The following is a 24,053-nucleotide window of genomic DNA, read 5'->3' on the forward strand; positions in this document are numbered from 1 at the left end:
CATTTAACATAATGCCCTCACATCCCCACTAAACTCATTTTGGAAAACGCCCCATAATGCCTCATTGCTGACTGGGATGCCGCATGACGCAAAACCCCCAAGGGTAAGGGCATTACCACTACACATGGTCTTACTAGAGAGAATCTTAATTCCCAACTGATACTCAAACGAAAGAGAAAAATTTGTGAATAACTCTTAAGTTCTGTTAATACTAAAAACAATTTTCTTCATAAATTCATAACTCGAATCAATTATTTGTAACTAACTTGGTAGACTTCCTAAACTTAATCCACCAACTTGTGCATCAGCCATCAAGTAATAATTAACCCATCCGACTTGTTGAGAACAGGCCCAACCAACCACTTCGACTTAAGTGACTGAGTTGGTAAAAAAGAAAAAAAGTGAAACTTGATTCTCTAGGGGGTTGAAGTCTTAGAACCTAAGTGGAGTTTATTATTTGAACAGGTGAGAAGCCAAGGCTAATCCTAACCAGCCTCGGTTTTGGCCACATTCGATCCATCCTAGTTTCATATTTATAATCAGAATTTGCAATCCAAATATAAGTGTTGGCATTCAAAACATAAAACTTCAAAAATAAACTTTTATCTAGTTTTTAGTTACAAAAGGGCAACTATATGTTCTAGCTAGCTACTAGTACCTGCTGATGATCCAAGAAACTCTTTGAGCATCTCCTTAATCCTTTGCTTCATCATCTTATCTTCAACACCTGCAAGCATGTTTCGATAAAACATCTGCAAACGTATGAGCTTACCGCGATCACACGCTTCCAACATATTCTCCCACTCTTTTGTAATATCAAATGTGCCCCTCGAGTCCCGTAACGAGAGCGGTATATCTCTATCTCCATCAAAAGGCCTTCCGAAAATGGAACCATGAAGAATGCCGGCATACTGCTCCATTACAGAAAGCTTTGACCTGAGAATATTCATCTCTTCCATTGCAGCAGATAACTTCTTCTCCATATCTGTAATTTCTCCAGGATCCTTTTCCATGATATTACCAACAGTTTCTGGAGCAGCTTCTTCACTGGGTGGGGGCCACAACACAGGCTTTGGGCCGAAAAAGTCAACATCTTGACCATTTCCTAGGACCCCACTTCTTCCTCTTCCCCAAGACCAGAGCTTGTATCCACCATCTGCAAGAACGACAGTATGGGCAGCACCACAAGCTACTTGCAGAGGTTGCGGGAAATTTGGGCCATTGATGAGACGAGGGGAAAGCGCATCTCCACCGTCACCTTCTTTAAATGTAGCTTCAGGACATAGCCCAAGCCCATTTTGCATTCCCCATGACCAAACGTTCCCAGATGACGAAACGACACATGTGTGGAACAAACCACAGTCCACAGAAACTAAGAACACATTTCCGGGCAGCTCAGTGACCATTTCCGGGCAGGGTGAATCTTTGGTTGTCCCGAGACCGAGCTGCCCGTTACTACCACGACCAAAACTCCAACATACACTTTGACTCTTTGACTTTGTTGTATAAGCAAGCACACAAGTATGGGAGGCTCCACATGCTACTTCATAAGCTTCCAACGTGTTGAATTTATCAACTATTTGAGGGTTTGGCCTAATTTCTGTATCGCCAAGGCCTAGCTGCCCGTGATCGTTGTTACCCCAACTATAGCATGCAAGAACATCACCATTATTGACTAACGCTACAATGTGCCCACTTCCACATGCCACCTTAACCACAGTATGCCCATCGAAATGAATGGATATTGGAATAGTAGTTGAGATTCCTTGTAAAGTGCCCCACATCCAGAGACGCCCAAGATCATCGATTGCTAGTGACGTCATACCTCCAGCTTTGACTGAAGAAATCTGGGTACAGGGTGGTAAGTGAAGTGAGTGATATGAATAAAATGGTTCTCAAATTATATAGTGGATCTGATCTGATTTGTATTGTATGTATTGAAAATAAGAAGATAAAAAAATAAGAGAAGGTTATGTTGGTGTACCTTAAGTGGCTTTTGAATCTCAGGCATCTTCACCAAACAAGGAACAAAAGAGTTGTCTCCATCAACTCCAAGCTGACCATCTAGATACCTTAGTGTCAAGGATGCAAACCACAAAACAAAACAAAGATCCCTCCCTTTGAAATACTACTAGCATTTAGAACAAACGTAAATCACTCATCTGTCTAATGGTTGGGTTGGGTTGGGTTGGTTCTCCTCCATACGGATCTGGAGTTGTATATAACCAATGCTTGATTGATTGATTGATATATAACAGTGGAAGTGCACAAGTAAAGGATACAACAATTGTAGCCCCAGCTCCAAACTGAAGCATCATCTGAGATAAGGTATAGAAGAAATTGGGACGGGAGTAAGTAAGGGCAGGGCAGGGAGGTGTTGAATTTAGAGAATAGTAAGTAGTAGGTAATACCAACCAGCAAGAGCTAGAGTGTGATAAGCGCCAGCAGAGATTCCAACAATTTTGAGAGCGGAAGTGAAGTCGACTTTGACAGGAGTATGCTCATCGACCTCGGAACCATTGCCTAGACGCCCGAAGGTTCCTCTACCCCATGAATATACATTACCATCACCTTCAAATCAACAATCCCCATGACATCATTCATGAATATTATACTTCTACTATGTATGTATGTATGTTGATAAGCTTTACCTGTCAGTGCCACAGTGTGAGCTTCTCCGCTTGCAATTGCGATTACTTTCCCCATCACCTTCACTTTCGGACCGACCGTGTTTCACTTTAAGGATAGGATAGTGTTCACTTACCAAAAACCCTAACATCTCAAAATTCTTATTAATAGGTTTATGATAAAGTGCAATTTGCAAGTTTTGGTTGAGGCTACAACACTATAACAGTTAAATGCCATTTTAGTTCATGTGGTTTGGATCATTTTGCTAGTTTGGTCCAAAGGTTTCATTTTTAACCTGTGGGTCCAAAAAGGTTTTACAGTTGTCATTTTAGTCCTCTGGGTTAACTTCATCCATTTTTTCTGTTAACAAGAAGGCCAATTCGGTAATTTTGTATGTAATTCTGTTAACTAAAAGGGCAATTCAGCCATATAAAATGACCGAATTGGTCTTCTCGTTAACAGAAAAAATGGGTGGAGTTAACCCAGTGGACTAAAATGGCAACGGTGAAACCTTTTTGGACCCACAGGTTAAAAATGAAACATTTGGACTAAACTGCCAAAATGGCCCAAACCACAGGAACTAAAATGGCATTTAACACAAAAAAAAAATTATGAGTGTTTTTATTTTTATTTTTTTAGGTATTTTTTTGTTGTGTTCACACTGGTTCTCGTTATAAAGGGTGGTTTCTAACGGATTCTTTTCTTATATATATTACATATACTTTATTTATTATAATTAACAAATTAATTATAATTTGTGTTATTAAATTCGGCTCTCCGTAATTACTCTAAATATTTACCCATTTATTTGATTACGCTTATTTTTTCGTGATACGGTGATTAACAGTTAAAACACCATTACAAGTTTGTTGCCCAAAATGTAACTATTTGAGTCGTACCAACAGCTCTTGACTCTTGGGGAGAATACTAGGTTCAATTCCTGGTATGGACATTTGTCGCAAAAACAAAGATAAAAATAATCTAGTGATATGGTGTTTGGCCCTCTGCAAAAGTGCTCTGGGTTCAAATCCTAACGAATGTAAGGTTATATGGTATTTAAGTGGGAAAAAAATATTGTTAAATAACTGGATAAATCTATTCGTGTGACTCGTTAGTAGCAACCAGCAAGCAACTGAGGACTGCCAACCAATGATCTCTTAGCCTAGTGGTTAAGGGGGAGGTGGGAAGCTTTGCTTCTCTTGGAAGTCTTGGGTTCAAGTCCAGGCAAGAGGATTTTATACTAACTTGATGATACTAACATACTAACTACTAACCTGGTTAGCGATATTCTAACCGTAAGCCATTTAAAAAAAAAAAAAAAACTGAGGACTGCCAGATCCAAACAATTAATATGTGTTGTTTGCCTTGGTGTGCGAGTCTTTGTATTTGATTGCACACTAGGTTGATGCCAGATGCCGCGCGTTGCGGCGGCGATCTCTAGGTTGTTTATAGTCGACAGAATTATGGCTGTTTACGGTATTAATGAATACACTACATATAGTTATATGATTTTAAGTGCGAGAAGTACAAAGCTATATACTGGGTCTATATTACATTCATTTGTTGCCGGTAAAGTTGTTACAAAAGGCCATCTTTGTGTTATATTTTCCGCATAGGAGGCGGAACCTAACAGCTACAAACTGGGGTTATACTACACACGTTAGTTGCCATTGAAGTTTGTACAAAAGGCAATTTTCTTGTCTTGTTTACTTTAGCATCCAAAAGTTTTTGCAGGTTGCCAAAACGTTGTTGCTGGCGCTTTACATGTCTTTGTTATGCTTAGTGCTTTGCCTTCTTGTCGGAGTCTGTTCATGAAATGAGATCCTTTTGGTTAGTAGCTGTTGAAACATAATAGTTGAAAATCTTAATAGTTATTTTATTCTTTTTGTAGATGTCATCTGCAAATTACTCTCATGTTAAAACTAAAGAACAAATCCAACGATTTTATGACTTTTTCTAAATTTCATTATTAAACATTAAGTCAATTAGTCAAACACTGTATTTTCCTTAATTTAAAAATAGCTTTACACATCACTTTCAACCCAAAACATATAGTTGGGAAAGATGCATTATTACCAAGTTCTACAGTGACACGAAATAAAAGACAAATCCCCTGATTTTACGTTAATGTTTATCCTTATCTATATATTTATTCTTAATTATCTAATATTTTTGTTTAAAATTATTAATTATCTAATATTTTTGTTTAAATTTATTATTATTATTATTATTATTATTACTTAATATGAGATAAATAGAAAAATAAGGTGAGAAAGCACCAAGAAGCGACACGTGTCAAAAAAGATTTTCATTTATTACTATAGAGTGAACCTTCTAATTAACTAAAAAAAACGTGTAAAAGATTCCGTAATTTGTATGTAATATTTTTTTTGCTTATTCTACTACAAAGAAACTAAATACTGTGTCAACTACATGAATAAACAGGCTGAAAGTTATGTATTTTTCCTATGTTATTCTATGGTTCGACCGAATGGTATTATGTATAGCATTTGTTGATGTGGTGATAGTAGTTTACCTGGCAACTGTGCTAAAGTTCTTTTCTTGGGGTCTGGTGTTGCTGGTTGGAATGTCCTTGGATTTTCTGCTTTGTTCACGGCAATGTTATTGTTACCTTTCACAGCGATGTGCAGCAACTTTGGTTCCTCCTTTATGGAAGTTATTTTGTTTGGAAACACCTTCGGGTTTCTGTTTCCAAGATCGATTACCATGTCACGACAACTTATCTTGACAATGTCATTAAGTGCTTCGTTGTAGAAGACTGCCTCTATGGAGTCTGTGTTGTCTGTTATTTTTGCGTTGAGGCAATACCTGTAGATGTAGGGCAACATGCCAAATAAAATTAAAATCATGAGAAACAAAATTTTTGCTTACGAAAGACCATATTTGTTTAAACGATAAACTCTCGGCAGCTAGGAAGTAGGGAACTGGAAAACATACAAACAATTGCATGGTATATAGTTTATTGTATATTTTAGTGACTCATGAGTGAGGTAATCTTGTTACTTATGAGACGTACATGAAAATTGCTTCTTCTTCTTCTATATCATCGTCCAAGCAAACGAAATGGTCTTTCTCCGGATATGCTTTGTTGCCACATTTGGGACATTTCACATAAAACCAGGTGCGGAGCTCGTCGATTTCTGTTATTCTTGCAGTGCATGTGTAGTGTCCTTGTTGCTGCATTATGATTAAGAGGGATTCAGTTAAGATATTCTTCGCTTGATTATTGAAAGCAAGGTTGAAGCAAAACAGATTTATTATTTAGTTCAGCAATAATTTACCGCAGTCTTGTTGTAAATTTTTGTCTTCAGTTCAGCAATAGTGATGTGGCTTAATGATGCATGTTGTTCTGCAAGTGGCACTAATTCCTGAAATCTATAATGATATATAGATGGAAAAGTTGTTAATTTCTAATTTATAAATAACAATTTGGTCTTAAGAATTGAATATGTTATCAACATAGCTCCGTCTTTCATTATATACCTGTTCACGTATGTCTGAAGATCTGGGATTGGTGGATTGATAGCAATTGTAGTTGATGTTGTGGACTCGAGTTGTAGTTTGTTGAAATAAGTTACCGTGGTTGCAGTTATTGCGAATACTTTGCCAATGATGTCCTCTGTTTGAATCATGTCTGCTTTCTCTGCCCAAAGAGTTATCTCGATTTCATTGCTCCTACAACAATTGTTCATTTATTGGTAAGGTGGTAACACTACTTTTAGATTTAGGTGAACATTTTACCTTTCATCTTGAATGATGATCTTGCGTAGCTTTTTTCCATTTCTGAACATGATGGGTGATACCTTCTCAATACGCCCTATGTAGTCTGGTTATTGATAATAAAGTTGTTAGTAAGTAACGTTGATTGCTTTATTAAGTAGTTCTTTTTTTATATTTTTACCTGTAAGCAGCTTTGGTGGATTCATTCTTGGCGTGAGATCATCATAGGTTGCAAAGTTATAATGGTGATTGGGTATGTCTTTGTCAAGTAAAGGTGTAAAAGTAGCCCTTTTCCCAATTTTCAGTGATGCGACATGTGGTACTGATGGCATATATTGGCGCTGTGGAGATGAGACATACTTGTCAACCGTGTAGCAATGTTGTACATCGATAATAGAGTCAAAGTATTCTGCTTTGGTAATATCTGCTACTGCTTCAATTGCGTCTCCCTGTAATAAATGATGTTAATTTCTGCTTTGTAAAAACGTAAATGAATTCATATTATAGAAGATACCTTAGTTTGATGTTTAGTAACTTACATGTATATCAACTAATAGGTAACATAGGTCAGTCATTTTCTCTTTGCTTTTAAAGTATGGGATCCACCTTTTTAGAAGTCTAACTTCAAGGGGTTCTGGTGGGTCTTCTGGCTTGACCTGAGATACTCTTTTTGGAGGCATAGTAACTGCGTTTTGGATGCTAATTTACTGGTCAAAAAAAGAAAAGCAGAAATTAAAGAAATGTTAAAAAGGGAAAGTCATGGCATTTATTATATTGGACTTTGGGCAACAGTAGACATAAGTTAAAAAGCCGGCAAGATTTGAAGATGAATTACTACAATAGAATTTGCGAAGGCAAAAGATATGTCATATATCATTCTTTCGTATTTAATTTTATATCACACTTGTAATTGTAATTTCTCATTAATAATTGTACCTATAATGTATGACTAACTAAAAGCATGACACTCGGTCAGAGGTGGGGTTGTTTGGGAGGCCTATTGATATTTGTGAAGAGTTCAACCAATCAGATTACTACCTAGTTATGATCTCTTTGGTAAATAGAAAATCATATAAAATGTAAGGGTTATTGTACAGATAAAAGAGCTATGTAATGTCCATGCCTTAAGATTAGTAGTTTGGCGGTGGTGTACATAACTTGTACCTGAAAAGGTCATCGGTAGAATGCGTATGAAGAGAGACAAATGTCTCAATGGCTGAATCAACCTTGAGATTGGTTAATGTCTATTTCATTTAGAAAATCAGAGTAGACTATGTTCTTTGTAACATTGGATGGCATATCCTTCATTGGGGTTGTTAGTATTTTTAAAGAGTCTGGGGACGTTGCCCTTGATAATGCCACATATAATTGACCATGGCTGAATACTGGCTCAGGAAGATACACCCCAATCTTGTTAAGTGATTGGCCTTGGCTTTTGTTAATTGTCATGGCGTAGCATAGTTTTATCGGAAACTGTTTTCTTTTGAAAGTGAAAGGTAGTTCCGTATCTGTGTGTGTTAGAGATATACGTGGTATATACACACGGTGGCCAATTGCAGTACCTGTCATTATCTGTGCCTCAATTACTCTTGGAAGTAATTGTGTAATTAGCAATCTTGTGCCATTGCATAAACCAATTGTTTGATTGATGTTACGTATCAGCATAACTGGTGTGTTTACTTTTAGCTCTAATTGATGTGGTGGTAGTTCACTAAAATTCAGCAAGTTCAAATACTCTGTCGGGTAAAGCATTTCAATATCACCATGGCTTCCTAAGTTGGGTATTATTGTGTCCGTGCTGAGGTATGTCTTACTGTTCCCAGGGATGCATGCAAGAACCATGTTATTAATCTCTTGAGCAGTTTCATTTTTAGGACAAACAATTGCTTTGTTGTAAAGATTCTCAGTTGTCGGATTGTCCAAAGTGGCCTTGTCATAGATGAACTGAATAAGCTCTTGAAGTGCATTATCACTATAAGGTATGACATAGTCTAATGGGACCTCGATGTTTCTAGTGTTTAAGGGATCATTAACGTCTGGAGTTCCCAATTTCCCGTCACCTACATCAAGTAACCATGATGAGAACATTGCAATCTTGGCTCTGTGATTTGTGTTTAGATTCGTACTTTGTAAGCGCATGTTTTCTGTCAACTTGTATACTTTGAAATGTCTCCATAGATATGATCTTGGAAGAGCCGATGATAAAATTGCATCTTTTGAAGCCTTTGGTATTACTGGCAGAGTTTGCCGGAAGTCACCTCCAAGTAATATGGACTGACCTCCGAAAGGTTCATGAGGTCTGTTCAGCAAGTCTTTAAGTGTTCTGTCAAGTGACTCAAAGCATCTGCGATCATTCATAGGTGCTTCGTCCCATATTATGAGTGTTGTTTCTGTTAGCAACTGAGCTAGATGAGTGTTTTTCTTTATGTAACAGGTTGACTGATCTGTTAGATCTAACGGTATCTTAAATCGTGAATGAGCCGTTCTACCAGCAGGAAGTAACAAAGACGCAATACCGGATGCAGCCACAGCAAGTACAATTTTACCTTCAGAACGTAAGGCCGAGATGATAGTAGTCCATAAGAATGTCTTGCCTGTTCCACCATAGCCGTAAACAAAGGCCTTTACTTGCTCTTTTCGCTTTAATGTCGACAAAACATAATCATATATGTTCTTTTGTTGTGGATTGAGAACAGACCGTGATGACATATGTTCAATTGCAAGTTGTTGCCTATCGTAATTTCTTTCTTCCATCAGTAGTCTATTGGTCACCGATGCAACAATTGTTGGACTTGGCGTTGGCAACCCTAACTCGCACAATGACGAAGATGATTCAGTCCGTAATAATAATTCAAGCTCATATAAAACATGTTGCATCTGGTCATCATCGTTTAGATGATGTCTATGCACAACGTCATCAGCCATTTTGTGCCAATGCATATCCCATAATTGTTTAGGGTTTGACACCTCACAATATAAAAGCATATGTATGAATAGGTGTCGTAACTCAGAAGCAGTAGCCCAAGCGGCAGCCTCATTGAAGGTATATGACCATTCCCTATTATCACCTAGTAATCCAAGCCTTTCGCATGCAACACGGTATGTTGAGCATACTTCTCCGGAGACTGTGCGAATGTCCTCGAAGGATCGACAACCTTTTTGGTGTGGTAGCAATAGACGTAGATAGAAAGTTTCACCACACGTTGGATGTACATAGATAAGTCTCCCAATCGCTGGTGTTCTGTTTGTTAGTCTACGTATCCACGTCTTAGCTGAGGCCTCCCATCTATACTCTGATAAAAAGTCAACGTAAGTCAGATGTCGTCCACTCTCGTCAATACAATTGTTGTAAAGCCATTCTGTTAAGGTAGTACGCCTTGATAACGGGTTTCTAGCAATGTTTTGCAATTGCTCATTGTCCTTGAAAGTTACATTTTGCATTTCTTGCAAGTGAACAGCTAAAACTTGTACTGCAGGATTCCTTTGATGAATGTGAAAATCAAGAATTCTCCAGGCTGACTCATGTGGACATATGAATCTCCCGTCAACATAGTTCTTAATCTCGTCGATTTCAGACGTAGTGTGAGCTTCAGTTTCACCAGAAGAAGAAGGTTCTTTACTAATGTTAAAACGAATACGATCAGAGCCCTTTGATACGTACTTAAAAAGGTACTTTATCAACATGCTCGAGCCGCAGTACTCTACATTTATGTGTGCTTGGAAGCGTAAAAGTAGGGTGTGGTTGTATGAGACAACATACCTGTTATCAAGAGCAACACCATCTTTGATAACAGTATTGCCAGACACCCACCTTTTATAATGTGCATATTCGTTCTCGTCAATCATACTACTTTGTTGATAAGCCTTTGGAAAGTTCTTAGAGCACATACCGAGCGACATACATGGCGCGTTAGGTTTAACAGTACCGCATGGTCCATGTATCATGAAGTTAGTAACAATCCTATGTAGTTCTGGGTCCATTTCAGGATCTGGAATTTCTGCTGAAATATACTTATCAACGTGAGTAGCGTCAGTTATCTTATTAGATTCGTCTACCCATAATAACAAATGACAGTGCGGTAGACCCCTCTTCTGAAATTCTATCGTGTATAAATCTGCAGTAACTTTTCCAAATGGCCTGTTATTACGAAGAAAGTTGACAAATGAGGCAACTTTTATATGGAAAACGCGAGCTATGATATCTGGACGGTCTTGCGCTTTAAGTACCGGATACTTAGTTAAATATCTACGAATTTCAGGCCAATTAACATTACATGTAAAAGTGATGAAGTATTGAGGATTTCCATGTACTCTACAAATCGCTAACGCATCCTGATAATGTTTATACATGTATCGTGGCCCCCCCGTAAATGATGAAGGTAGAATAGTACGTTTTCCTATATCACGTCCTTCAGTATCACCACGACGAATAGCATCATGTATGCCTTTCAATACGTCACTTCTTAAAGAACTTTGATTACGTCTGTAATATTGTAGCCTATTCTGCTCTATACACACATAGGCATCAACCAGATATTGCTGGAACAGACGTCCACCTCGCAACAGCAATGTGTAGACATTAAGACGATCATGAAGTTGATAACTATAGAACATATTCATGGACATATTTTTTTCTTCTTTTCCGGAAACACCAGAAAGACGTAAGTCAGGGGACCAACCACTCTCACCGTAAACAAACAACAAAGGATACTGCAAAGCCATGTATAACGGATGAAGATTGCTTATTCGTTGAAGACCAGTAGTCTTATGCCGAATAACAATGTCATATCCATCAGCACTGGGGTCCTGGTCGGTTACAATCGCGCCAATGCAATCAGGGCCAGGTCTATCATAAGACAAACAGTTATATGAATTGTACAAACGAATTGAAAACGAAGGCAAGTTAGATGAAAGAGTCAAATCTCGAGCATTTCTGAACAACCTGACCAGTTCATTACATTCGTCAAGGGCTGTAAGAATTGTAGAAACAACATTAGCACTTAACTGTGAACGTATAGTGCCATCAAAGAATCGAAGCCTATTCACAATTTCGTTGTTAGTATCATAGATATACATCTGTAGAAATCTTGGTGATTCATTATCTGTGGGACATAATGAACCCAACGAATGATAAACCTGGCCCTCAATCTTAAACACATATGGCGCAGACCCAATATTAACAGAATCATCTACTTTGCCACCGAAAGAAGTCATTGAGAACATAGAGTTATAAGCACGTATATTTGCTAGAAAGTCTGGTCGACCAAACAAATCAACGAAAGCCGACAAAGGATGATTAGGAGGAGGAAACTTTACACGTCCACCTTTACAGCATTGGTTATATCGAAGATGACGGGCGGTAGATGTTGCTACTATACGTTCGTCAAACCAAAAAAAAGCACCACAATGCTCACAAATATTAGTACAGTCGCCATTGTCCAAATATAAGGAACGATCAGAAGAAGTAGCATCAACCGACGAAGAGACCCTAGTACGCTTACGTGATGATGACATCTTAAAATACAACTAAATATATCATAATAGTAGTACAATAATAGTATTAACCTCTAACATATATGCATATTCGGACGGAAAGGTAGGAAAAATGCTATTCAACAACAAAAGAAACAAAGAAAACTTTAGTAGGGTATAAAGTGTAACTTCCTTAACACTTACCTTAAAAGTACAGTAACGAACTTTAGATAATCCTCAAACGATCCCAGCCACCTAAAAAAGCAAAAGATTAAAAAGTTGTCTGTAGAATGCTAAGTTCTACACATTAACAATTCCAATAGCATGCAATGATACATATATGAACATAGATTCTAAAGTTCACTTATTTAAGAGCTAATGATATAGAATGTACAAAATCCATAGTTAAAGTACCTAATCTAATGCTTTTTTGGATAAAGTCGCAACGATTGATTGGGAAATAATTAAATTAAAGTGTTATGAAAGGGAAATTGTATGATATCTATGACACATATATCCTAAGGCCTGGGAAAGAGGCTAAGGGACCTGAGGAAAATATATTTAAATAATAATTTTTCACAACTTATTTTAAGACACCTGTTTAACTATAATAGTAATATGCCATTGAGATGTTCAACATCAAGTGCCTGTTAGATATGAGATGATTTCTTTCTTATATGGAGTATAACACTAACAACCTAGCTGATATGTAAGAATCTATATGCTTTTCGAATGTTTTTGATATCCATAACCAAATAGCCAATTTAAAGAATACATATATAATTTCGATATATTCTATATTAATAGTGCAATAAACCACACACATCGTGACAGCGAGAGGTCGGTCGGTTTCAATGCACCTGATGCAGTCAGTAGTCGACCTTGGCTACAGCATCTGATGTCACGGTGATTGGCACGTCATTCATTTACGGTAAAAAAGTGTATGTTTGAATTTTACATTAATATTCATCAAATGGATGCGTATATGTTGATTTGTTATAAAGTGATAATGAAAGAATACATTTGCGCAGAAAGGATGAAAATAAAGCAATTTATGTTTTCAAACACTTATTTTGCAGTTTTTCTTTAGTAAACCAAAATCCAAATACGGTTTTCATACTAAACTAATTACAATAAAAGTCAAACTTTAAATGCAAATAATGAAATTAAAGAATAAAAAAAAGTAAATTTACTGTATTATGAATTCATGGGGTTACTTGGTTAAGTTGGTTTTGTTGTTCCTTGCATTTTTTTAAAATCTTACAAATGCGTATTTATAAGGTTTAAAAAATTATAAAGTTTATTAACTGCCTCATGATTAAGAATGAAAAGATACCTTTTTAAAAAAATTTGTTATTCTGAAAACAACCCACTTTATGTTTGAATCTCAATTGGGAAAAAAAAAAAGCAATTGGGAAAAAAAAAGCAAAGTGGAACTTTCTAGATTATGAAAATTGTAAATGTAATACGCTGACCATAGTTCTAGAAAGAGTAGGCTTTGTCACTTTACCCTCTTTTATGTCTGTGAAGATGTCGATACATAAAAACCCTAACTAATCACATTCAGCCGCACATCAACTTCCTAGCCTCCTCCCCGATCACCGAATATACAATTCTGGCCGGCACATCCACTTCCGACCACTGTTCAGGCAAGCAAACGACAAACACCTCTTATTTCCGTACACACTTGCATCTACCCATCTCTCACAACAGAAGCCCCCACCCTCTCCCTTCGATTGGGTCGCTAGAAGTGTTGTTTCCGGCAGCAGATAGTGACGACGGCAGAAATGGTGGCTGTAAACAATGTCGTCAGTGAAGGAAGTGGCGGTGGTTATCAGGAGTGGTGGTCGGTGAGGTGACGATAGGGGTGAAAGTGGTAATCGAGGTCAACTACCGACGACAACAACCATGGCGGCAGTAGTTGATGAAGAGATGACGATGGTGGATAGTCTGGGCGGGAGCCGGGCGATGGGGCCGAGCGGGTCGTCGCCTATGGTGTACATATATTGTTACATATATTGTTGATGCTTTGTGAAATACCCGTTTATTTTGTTAATAAAAATTAGGGTTCAAGACAGGGAAGAAAGGGTTCAAGACAGGGAAGAAACTGATACCTGATGACAGAAGCAGCGTAGAAGTTGAAACATCTGGAAGAAAAGAAATGGACGGAAAATAGTGTATTTTAACGTATTAAAAGAGAAGGGTAGGTGGCATATGCACCGACCTTTCTCTTTAATATTTATTTTGTTAATAAAAATTAGGGTTCAAGACAGGGAAGAAAGGGTTCAAGACAGGGAAGAAACTGATACCTGATGACAGAAGCAGCGTAGAAGTTGAAACATCTGGAAGAAAAGAAATGGACGGAAAATAGTGTATTTTAACGTATTAAAAGAGAAGGGTAGGTGGCATATGCACCGACCTTTCTCTTTAATATTTATAAAATATGCAAGTGAGATGCTAGATCCCCATTTTTTTTTTCTAAAAATTCGTAACTTTTTTATTACCCTTTCAAAATAGTCAACCTGACAATAAAAAAAAAAAAGCTAATCTTCTTCGTTGACGATAAAGAAGTTTTACTCTTCTACTTTTTTTTTTGAACGGCAATAAATATAGCAAATAATTTGTATAAAATTTTGGTATATGTATTAAACTAGTTAATGCCACCGCCCGCGTTGCGGGGCGATGGCCGAATAATTCTCAATCAATTAAAAAAACACTATTATAGTTTTGTAAGGAAAAAAATCTAAAACGATGACAAAACCGTAGTTTTGAGCTCAGGGCAAAACTGTAGTTTGTAACGATTAATGAGCGAGTTTTAGGAAGCTCCTGGACATGGAAAAAAATTAAATCCAGTCAACTAATAAAAAAACACTTTTATAGTTATGCTAAAAAAAACTAAAACGATAGCAATACTGTAATTTGAACTAAGGGCAAAGTTGTATTTGTTGACTTGGGTAAAATCGTAATTTGGCAAAAGTTAAAGTGATGGCAATACTATAAATTTGAACCGGAGACAAAATCGTAATATAACTTTGTACTAAGCACAAAATCGTAATTTTAAGCTGGGGACAAAACAATATTTTTAATTTGAATTGGAGCAAAATCAAAATTTTGAACTGAGGGCAAAATCGTAATTTTGAATGAGGGGCAAAAGCATAGTTTTATTTTGAACCGGGCAAAAACATAATTTTAAACCGAAGGCGAAATCATAATTTTTGAAACGGGGCGAAAATGCAAAGTCGTCATTTTTAGTTTGAGGCAAAATAAAATTACGTTTTTTATAATTTACAATTTTGTCCCAGCTCAAAATAAAATTACGTTTTTGCCCGCAGCTCAAAAATTATATTTAAACTGGAGGCGAAATCATAAATTTAAACTGAGAGGAAAATCATATTTTTTAGCCAGGGGAAAAATATGTTTTTATTTTAAACTGTGGGCGAAAACGTAATTTTGAGCTGAGGGCAGAATCGTAATTTTGGGCTAGAGAAAATGGGAACAACTTATTTTGAAGTGGGTGCAAAAACGTAATATTAAACGTAGGGCGAAACCATAATTTGAAACTGGGAACAAAAGTAAAAGTGAGTTTTTGAACCGAGGGCAAAAACGAAATTTTGAGCTAAGGACAAAATTATAATTTTATTTTGAGCCGGGGGTGAAAACGTAATTTGAAGTAAAGGACAAAAGCGTAATTTTAAATAAAGGCCGAAAGCGTAATTTTAAACTGGAGATAAAATAAAATAAAAAAAAAAGTTGGGCTAATAGGGAAGTGCCACACAGCTGTGTGGCACTATTCCCCAAAGTTGATTTTGTATAGTAGGGTAATTTGTTATTATAATCAGAGCAAGTCTTTAATAACCAATCAGGTTTTCATTTTTAAGTGTTTTAGAGCATCCACTAGCCACCCTAAATATTAAAATGTGTTTTCGAGCATCCACCCTAAATATTAAAATGTGTTTTCGAGCATCCGCTGACCACCCTAAGACCACCCACAGTGGAGTTTTTTTGGGCGTAGAAGCTCCCCAAAACGCCATGGTGACCGTCCCTCGGGTGTTTTTTCGATTCAAGGCTTGGGCATGGCCTTTAAAACGCCATGATTTTGAAAGTTCTGAGAATACGACCGTTGACTCAACAGTAATAAAAAAAACTTACTATTTTTAATTCCATTTTTCACTCATATAAGGCCACGGGGTATGGGGCTTGGGTTGGGGCGTGGGTTGGGGGAAAACGCCCAAGCCACCATCCCGGGTGGGCTTGGGTTGGAGCGTGGCCCTTGGGGCTTGGCTTTCAAGCCGGGCGTGGGGCGGTATGGCCATGCTAGCTGGCTGCCTCCCATTCGCTCACCTGCCACGTCATAGCGGACATTCAAAATTTGAATTTAAAATTCAAACGGTTTGGGGACACCAAACCGCCACCCGGTCACCCAACCACCCCCTATATATTGTAACCCCAACCCACTGGTCCCCCCATCCCACGAACCCTGAACCCATGAAGAAGAAATGACACTCGTCACTAGCGTCGTCGACGCTATGAAGGGGCGGCCACTGGGCCAAACAAAATATTGGACGGAAGCATTCGCGGCCTACCGACATAACGTCGGTAACGACCGCCACAACCTCAACGCGTGCCAACATAAATGGCGCGAGCTACGGCCCAAGTTCGACCGTTTCAAGGCTTACTACGAAGCGGTTCCGAGCGGCGAGTTAAGTTTTAATGAAGTTATTTTGTAATTTTTAGAAATTATGTAATTTTTAGGATTATGTAATTTTAAATTTTAATGAAGTTGTAGGTTTTTTTTAGAGTTAATTGCCATTTTAGTCCCTGTAGTTTGGGCCATTTTGCCAGTTTAGTCCAAAGGTTTCATTTTTAACATCTGAATCCAAAAAGGTTTCACTGTTGCCATTTTGGTCCAACTGACTTAACCCCATCCATGCTTCTCAGTTAGTCAAGGGACATTTTTGTCATTTCCTCTATTATTTTAATTAAGGTTTTTATTAAAGTGCCATTTTTGGGTTTTGTTGTTTATTACTCTCTTCTATCGTTATCATCATCATCATATAACACCACCTCCACTGCAAACAGTCCCCATACATGATTTTGGAACGGTACACCGAACCCAATCGTCTTTCATCTTCGTTCGCCGTCTTTCGTCATAACCATCACCTCGCACACCGTCGATCATCGTCGTTCCACACACTTAACCGCACACCGGAACCGTCACTCAACTCCGATTATCTTCATCATCTCCGGCAGATTCCGTCGAATCACCACCTCCGATCACGACACCATCACCTTCTCCGTTTCGGTATCGAGTTCGAATTCGGGTTTCCTAAACCATCTCCGACCACTATAATCACACAACCATCATCGTCATCATCGGACATCAACCAACCTGCTACGTTCCCGTTCCGGTTACAACTTTCAACACCGTTCACTGTGAACCTTCCACGACATCACCATCTTCATTAATCACCTCTGTCCGCCTCCTCCGTCGCATCTTCTTCTCCGACGTGCTACACCGTAACACCTCCAATCACCACACCTGCCACTGATCATTTTTTTAACCTGAACGTCTCCGGTTACCTGTCTCCTCCACACCTCCGTTCAGTAACAATCATCACCCTCGCAACCATCTTCGAGCTACTATCTCCGACCACCGTATCACCGCACAATTTCTTCTCCGGCCATCATCGAAATCCGAAACAGTGTTCACAACGTCCATCGATTATCTTCATCTCCAGTGGTTGATGAATTAGGGTTTTGGTTCCAGGTGTTAAACGAAGAAGACGAACGGCGGTTGAACTTTATATGATGAAGATGATGATGATGATAGAACAAGGTAATAAACAACAAAACCCTAAAATGGCACTTTAATAAAAACCTTAATTAAAAAAAGGGTAGTTGCACGGTACCCCTGACCGCGGAAGGGATCTCCCTTCCCAGTTCACCACCCGACAAGGATCCTTGGCGGCAAATACCCATAGCCATCAAAGAGGGGTAAGAAACATGTTTCGGACCCGAGACCTCGAGTGTCCTCGGTCCGGCTTTAAAGCGGGTGTCGGTGGCCACCAAAGTGGCACTAATGGGAATTGAACTTGGGTCTCCATTGGAGAACCCAAGTCACTCCACCACTAGGCCACTTGTGGTGGTTAATTAAAATAATAGGGGAAATGACAAAAATGCCACTTGACTAATTGAGGAGCATGGATGGGGTTAAGTCAGTTGGACCAAAATGGCAACGATGAAACCTTTTTGGATCCAGATGTTAAAAATGAAACATTTGGACTAAACTGGCAAAATGGCCCAAACCACAGGGACTAAAATGACAATTAACTCATTTTTTTTATAAATGTTGTGTGATTTTTTATAAATTTTTTGTAATTTTTTTTTAATATTCTGCCACCGGTGCACCCAACCCAAGCCCCGCCATACCCCGTGGACACGTAACCAGGCGGTGGGGGGCTCCCATTCCACATGTCAACAAATGCCCCAACCCAAACCCAAGCGCCCAAGCCCCACCATACCCCACGGTCTAAACCCCAACTCAACCCCAATTTTATATACTTTTCTTTTGTTCTTATAAACCCCTTTCTTATTCCTTATAAAAAAATATCATGCCGCCCCCCTTTTGATGTTCCTTCTCAGACTAGCAACCCAAACTTATATCGCCCGAACATCACCCAACCACTACGAACCTACAGTTACCAAGATATTGACCCGAATATGATGGTGTACACACAACTACTAAACATGCCCCACCAATACTTTCAAGGGCCACTGGGTTTTACATCTAATGTGAACATAAGCATGGGCGGTACACATGGTTCTCAAGAAGGAGCCGAGCCTGAGATCGACACAGCGCTGGAGACACAAACAGAGCGTGAACCCGAGGGCTCTCGACGTGGAAAACGCGCTCATAAAAAAAAGGATCTTACCGCTCCACGTGAAAGAAGGAGCTATCAAGTCTGGACAAAAGACGAGGAATACACGCTCGCACGGGCTTGAATCGAAAAAGGAGCTATCAAGCTTGGGCAAAAGGAGTTATCATTGCAAAGGGCATTGTACCACTACACCATTCTTATAAACATATCTTGATTTTTTTTAAGCTGGGATTGAAATTCATTAAGAAGCATAATGAACATTAAAATGAATAGTTATTCAAATAAAGGTTTGAATCAATCCATACATAATAATTCTAGGTATCTTGGTCGAAAATAAACAAGGAAGTATGAAATGAAATATATAGTTAAGCAATCTATAAAGACGTATTTGGAGGAAGTGATTAACCTTTCCTCCTCTTGTGGCTCAATGTGAAATTATCTTCATCGTCGTCATCATCAGTTCGTTTTGCATCCCCATTCTTTGATACGGGAAGGGGTTGTGGCCTCATTGAAGTTTCACCTCTACTTTGTGAGGACAGCTGTTTTGAAGTTTCACCTCTACTTTGTGAGGATAGCTGTTTTGAAGTTTCACCTCTACTTAGCTGTTTCGAAGTTTGGGCTCTACTTGGTGGTGGAGACTTGACGGGTGTTCCTATTCGTATTTCCTTTTGCTTCCTCTTCTTTTTCTCGAATGCCCTTTTTGCCCTCTCGGGTGACAACATGCCATGCTCCATCATCCTACAGGCAGGGAGGGAATCATGTTAAGTTGTATAGCTAAAAGGAAGGAAATCCTGTCAAGTGCTGTTTACAACCTACCTCTATTATATATATTGTTTTATTAAAATCAAAATATTGATCATTATGTTTTAATCAGAGTCGATATACTATGAAATTCATGTCAACAAAAAGCTAGCAGGGTGTTACTACAAACATATTTTCATAAACATGTATGTATGTATGTATAATAAAGAAAGAAAGATATTACTAAATCAAAATTCGGAAGTCACTCACCAAAACTCTGCCATTTCACTAGAAGGTATCTGTCTGGACAAGGACTCATAGAAGATCCGGAGAGGTTCTCGCTGCAACTCATAAAAAAGAGAAAGGTAAATGGTATAACAATCGAATTGGCTGGCTTATGATCAAAGACTACCTTACCTCTTCCGGAAGATCAAACTTCTGTCCAGGCAAGGAATAAACTTTCTTTTCTCTTGTTGTTTTAACCGCGGTTGTTACTGTCTTGGTCTTGGAAGAAGTCACAATAATTGACTTCCCTTTAGCCTTCATTATCAAAACCAACAAGCTCCTTTAACAGATGCCGAAAAGGAAACTAAATTGGGGGTGTGTGTATTCAAAGTCACTATTACAATTAGATTATATGGAAAAACTGTTTGGATAATTAACGATTTCCATTCGACAATTACTGCCGATCCAAACATCAGATTGAAAATTGCAATCCAATTCACCAAAAAGAATTTCTCAATTTACTTTGTTCATATCTGAATAAAAACAAATAAGCACAAAAGAAGAAGAATAAGGAATTTACCTACCTCATTTTTAGATGCGATGGTGGATATTTTATGTCTGGAATCGATGGATTGGGTGTTTTTGATAACAGATGAATCGAATTTAGTTTTGGGTGTAGAGCCATCTCGGCCGGGCTTCATAGGTTTGGTTTCGGTGGCCATTGTGATCGGATCCGATGAGGTTGGTTATTCAACACAAAAGCAACCTACTTCTCTCTCCCTCTCTCTCTCTCTCTCTCTCATCGGTTTAGAGAGAGAAGGCGGTGAAAATAGGAAACGCATCATGTCTCGTCTTGTTTCTCACTACTTAATCTTGCTAGCCAACAATTTGGTCATCTGCAATTTGCATTTATTTTTTAAGATTTTTGCATTTAACTTTAACGATTTTTTCGTTTATGTTTTTTTTTTTTTTTGAAAGAGCTAAACCAATGTGATAAGGGTTTGGAAATCGTTGTTTGCCTTTAACGGGAAAGGTATACCTATAGTCGCGGTTAACACGTTATTAGATTTTAAAGTTAAGTAACGTAAATTTTGAAACCAGATTTAAATTTGACTGTGATTCCATTTGATGTCGTATGAAACACACATCTTTTCTCTTATATTTTATACATTATTTTAGTTTATTTGTATTCATTTTTGTATGTTTTTTGGTTTGTACTTAGTTGTATGTGGTTTTATAGGTGTTTGTGTGCAGATGGAGTAAAAACGAACTAAAACGTTAAAAAACGACTCACAGGAGCATGTTTGGTTTAATGAAGGATTCTTATGGAATGAAAATGGATATTTAAGAATATGAAATTATAGAGAACTGAATTACGAAGACGTAGGCGAAAACAGTGAAGAAAACTGAGTTGAAATAAAGAAGTTATGAGGAAAACCGTTTTCCAGAAATTGATACGTGTCACGTCGCGCGACAGAATCCCATATAATGTGTCACGCGAAGTGTCACACCCCAACCGATGGCGGAATCATCGGGGCGCGGCACTGAGCGAAACAGATTGTCCAGATGTTTCCACAACAACTATTATTACAAATTTAGTTAAATGATACGTCCCATACCGTATCCCAAATAAATAAACCAGTTATCATAGAAAGCAACTAGGCAAATAATTCCGTTCCGACAACTCAGATTCAATTATTATTACAGACAATTGTTTATTGTTTCTAGACTCCCTAGCCTCGATTTCATCACCACGCGCCTAAGCATCCTAGCAACTTAAGCATCTATCACATACGTTAAAATAAAGTCAATACATAAAATGTAAAGGTGAGCATACAAGTTTGATAATAGCATATAGAGTTCGAATAGTTTACGCATAACTAGGCACGTACACAGAGGAAAACGATGCATGTTAATTATCGACATGGGACCATTGATACCAACGACTGCGGGTTGACCGTCCGAGACGGTTCGCAATACATGATTACCACCATAATCCATGCAAGTAATTGTCCTTAACAACCCCCGTGTGAACGGGTGCTGAGTCCAAACTATAGTACTATGTTGCTAAGGCAGGTAGATAGCACTCCACGTGTAAACATTATAAACAGCATTCATTTAGTCAAATAGCACATGCAATCGGTTAGCATTCAAATAGTTTGTGTTTGATTGTGATTTAATAGGTAACGTATGTAACACCCAAAAGTGCTAAAAGCAAAAGGGATCGAGTATACTCACAGTGATTGATTGTGGATTGAAGGGAGCGCTGAGAGTAGGACTAGCCTGAATAGTTCGATAGCATCACGATAAATAACGCGGAAAAGTAAACAAGTGTGAATGGATCGAATGGGCTGGTCGATCGAACGGCAGGTTCGATCGAACGGGCTGTTTGGTCGGCTGGTATGTCCGGTTGGACAGTCCTGTTCGATCGGCCGGTAGGCTCGATCGGCTGGGCCATTCGAGTGGATTGTTTCTTCCTCTGGTGTGTTTGTGTTTGAGGATTTGAACTTTTGAAGTTTTCGTTGCAGCATTTGAGAACACTGAAGTGTTCCTACCTTTCAAGTCGATCGATCGAACGGTTCGTTCGATCGGCTAGCTCACTCGATCGGCTAGGAACTTCAGAATTAGTCCTCAACTGAATGTCACTCAATCGAACAGTCTGTTCGATCGGCTGGCATTCCCTACTACGAACGAGTTGTGAAAACGATTAAGTGTTGAAGCATAGTATCTCATGATCCGAACAGTAATGTTCACCAATCGAGTGACATATTCGATCGAACACTACTTCGTCAATACTATACCTCAGAAGTTTGGAAAAGTGAGACGCCATGTGCTAGCCGATCGGCTGGCCCGGTCGATCGGCTGGTGTGTCCGATCGGCTGGGCTGTTCGATCAGCCTAGCCGTTCGGCCAGCAAGTCTGACCTGGTCGGCCTTTCGTCTAACACTTGGTCGTCTGGTTACTTGTCATTATATCGAGGTAACTTGATAACGAGTTGAACTATGATACCTTCGTTCTTACCCGTTTCTCCGGCTCGGACAGGAATCACCCAAGTCCGGCCGGTGAACGGTTCGGAACGTTGGTTTAGAGTCTAACCCAAAATCGGTGAACCTTGTATATAGAATCCGAATCTTGAACCTTTTAACTTGTTAGAATGATTAGTTAGCCGGTTCAAGCTCCGTTTCTAGCGGTTTGAAGGCATTGAGTGTAAAAGAGTTGAAAGAAAGTTGGGATTCCTTCTTTCAATCATTCACAACTTGTGGATGTTTATATCTTTGATAGATCTTAACTTGTTTATGTGGAAATCGGTTAGATCTAAGCTATTCATGGTTGAATAAGGCCAAAGTTTGATGTTCTTCAAGAACACCATGATGACATCACCCAAGAACACCTAGATCTTGGTGATTTCACGGTTAGAATTTAAGTTTTGAAAGATAGAAAGGTGTAGAATCAAGTAATGATCAAAATCGTACAAGAATTAGAGTGAAAACTTACCGGGATTGAGAGAAATCTGAGAAAAGATGAGGAATAGGAACTGGCCGGTCAGAGCTTTCCAAAAATGGAAATGAAGACAAGGACAACCCTATTTATAGGCTTCCAAAAGAGGAAAGTGGCAGCCGATCGGCCAGGAGCTCCGATCGAGTGGGCTGCTCGATCGGCTGGCAAGATGCTAGCCGATCGGCTGGCCTGTTCGATCAGGATGCCTCCTGTTCGATCCGCGACACACTTTGAGTATTTTGCGACGATTTTTGACGTTTCGATTTCGATGGACAATGATACGAATACGATAGGGTTCCTAGTCAAATTACTTTCAGTCCCAACTACTATATCTAACATACAATCTTTTATAAGTCACGTTTCGATGTCGGTTTCGTTTGTGTTCGATTGCTTTTCGAGTTTAGATTTGATTTTCGATTGATTCACTTGAATACCGCACCAACATATAAGTAAACACGCACAAGTAACACATAAGGCACACACACACGTATAGCAATACCACAATTCGCATAATTCGCGTCTCGGGTTCGATGATTGTTAGATTGGTTTGATTACTGATTAGTTAACTTTATTGCTTTGTTACTTCCTACTATTCACAGTCGTAGATCGGTTCGCGTTAACACATTCGATTACTTCGATTCTTGCTGATTACAACACTTACTCCACATAATACAACTAAAACATAAAATAGACTATCTACAGTCAAAGAAAGTCAAAGTTGACTTGGACTTTGACTTTGACTTTGACATTCGAAAACACGGGGTGTTACATCCTCCCCTTGTTTAGGGAATTTCGTCCCGAAATTAGGTCGAAGGCTACACAACACCGTGATTTACCAATTTGATGCTTCAGATCTATTTATTTAAACAGC

General features: G+C 38.6%; 4 protein-coding genes across 5 annotated transcripts; all 4 read right to left on the bottom strand.

Annotated features, from left to right (window-relative positions):
* Positions 1 to 515: 515 nt before the first annotated feature.
* On the bottom strand, positions 516 to 2,806 carry LOC110873667 (ultraviolet-B receptor UVR8). The gene is made up of 5 exons (XM_022122658.2): positions 2,652 to 2,806; positions 2,416 to 2,571; positions 2,283 to 2,318; positions 1,985 to 2,064; positions 516 to 1,847 (listed from the first exon to the last, which is right to left on the bottom strand). Exons 1-5 carry the CDS (start codon positions 2,704 to 2,706, stop codon positions 645 to 647), a joined length of 1,530 nt encoding a protein of 509 aa, XP_021978350.1. The 5' UTR covers positions 2,707 to 2,806; the 3' UTR covers positions 516 to 644.
* Positions 2,807 to 4,111: 1,305 nt separating this feature from the next.
* Positions 4,112 to 6,312, bottom strand: LOC110871454. The gene is made up of 5 exons (XM_022120196.2): positions 6,133 to 6,312; positions 5,931 to 6,024; positions 5,666 to 5,826; positions 5,165 to 5,457; positions 4,112 to 4,433 (listed from the first exon to the last, which is right to left on the bottom strand). The coding sequence occupies exons 1-5, from the start codon at positions 6,279 to 6,281 to the stop codon at positions 4,408 to 4,410; spliced, it is 723 nt and encodes a 240-aa protein (XP_021975888.2). The 5' UTR covers positions 6,282 to 6,312; the 3' UTR covers positions 4,112 to 4,407.
* Positions 6,313 to 7,590: 1,278 nt separating this feature from the next.
* On the bottom strand, positions 7,591 to 11,883 carry LOC110870521. The gene has a single exon (XM_022119699.1). The coding sequence runs from the start codon at positions 11,881 to 11,883 to the stop codon at positions 7,591 to 7,593; it is 4,293 nt and encodes a 1,430-aa protein (XP_021975391.1).
* A 7,080-nt stretch (positions 11,884 to 18,963) lies between these two features.
* On the bottom strand, positions 18,964 to 20,539 carry LOC110873666. Of its 2 annotated transcripts, none has more exons than XM_022122657.2 (4): positions 20,270 to 20,539; positions 19,878 to 20,025; positions 19,731 to 19,801; positions 18,964 to 19,457 (listed from the first exon to the last, which is right to left on the bottom strand). In XM_022122657.2, the coding sequence occupies exons 1-4, from the start codon at positions 20,368 to 20,370 to the stop codon at positions 19,121 to 19,123; spliced, it is 657 nt and encodes a 218-aa protein (XP_021978349.1). In that variant the 5' UTR covers positions 20,371 to 20,539; the 3' UTR covers positions 18,964 to 19,120. The 2 variants fall into 2 exon arrangements, with proteins under 2 accessions (XP_021978349.1, XP_021978348.1); XM_022122656.2 differs by having other exon boundaries at positions 19,878 to 20,000; positions 20,270 to 20,537.
* Between the last annotated feature and the right edge of the window lie 3,514 nt (positions 20,540 to 24,053).

The sequence above is a fragment of the Helianthus annuus genome, chromosome 8 (assembly GCF_002127325.2).
Source record: "Helianthus annuus cultivar XRQ/B chromosome 8, HanXRQr2.0-SUNRISE, whole genome shotgun sequence".
Classification (NCBI taxonomy): Eukaryota; Viridiplantae; Streptophyta; class Magnoliopsida; order Asterales; family Asteraceae; genus Helianthus; species Helianthus annuus.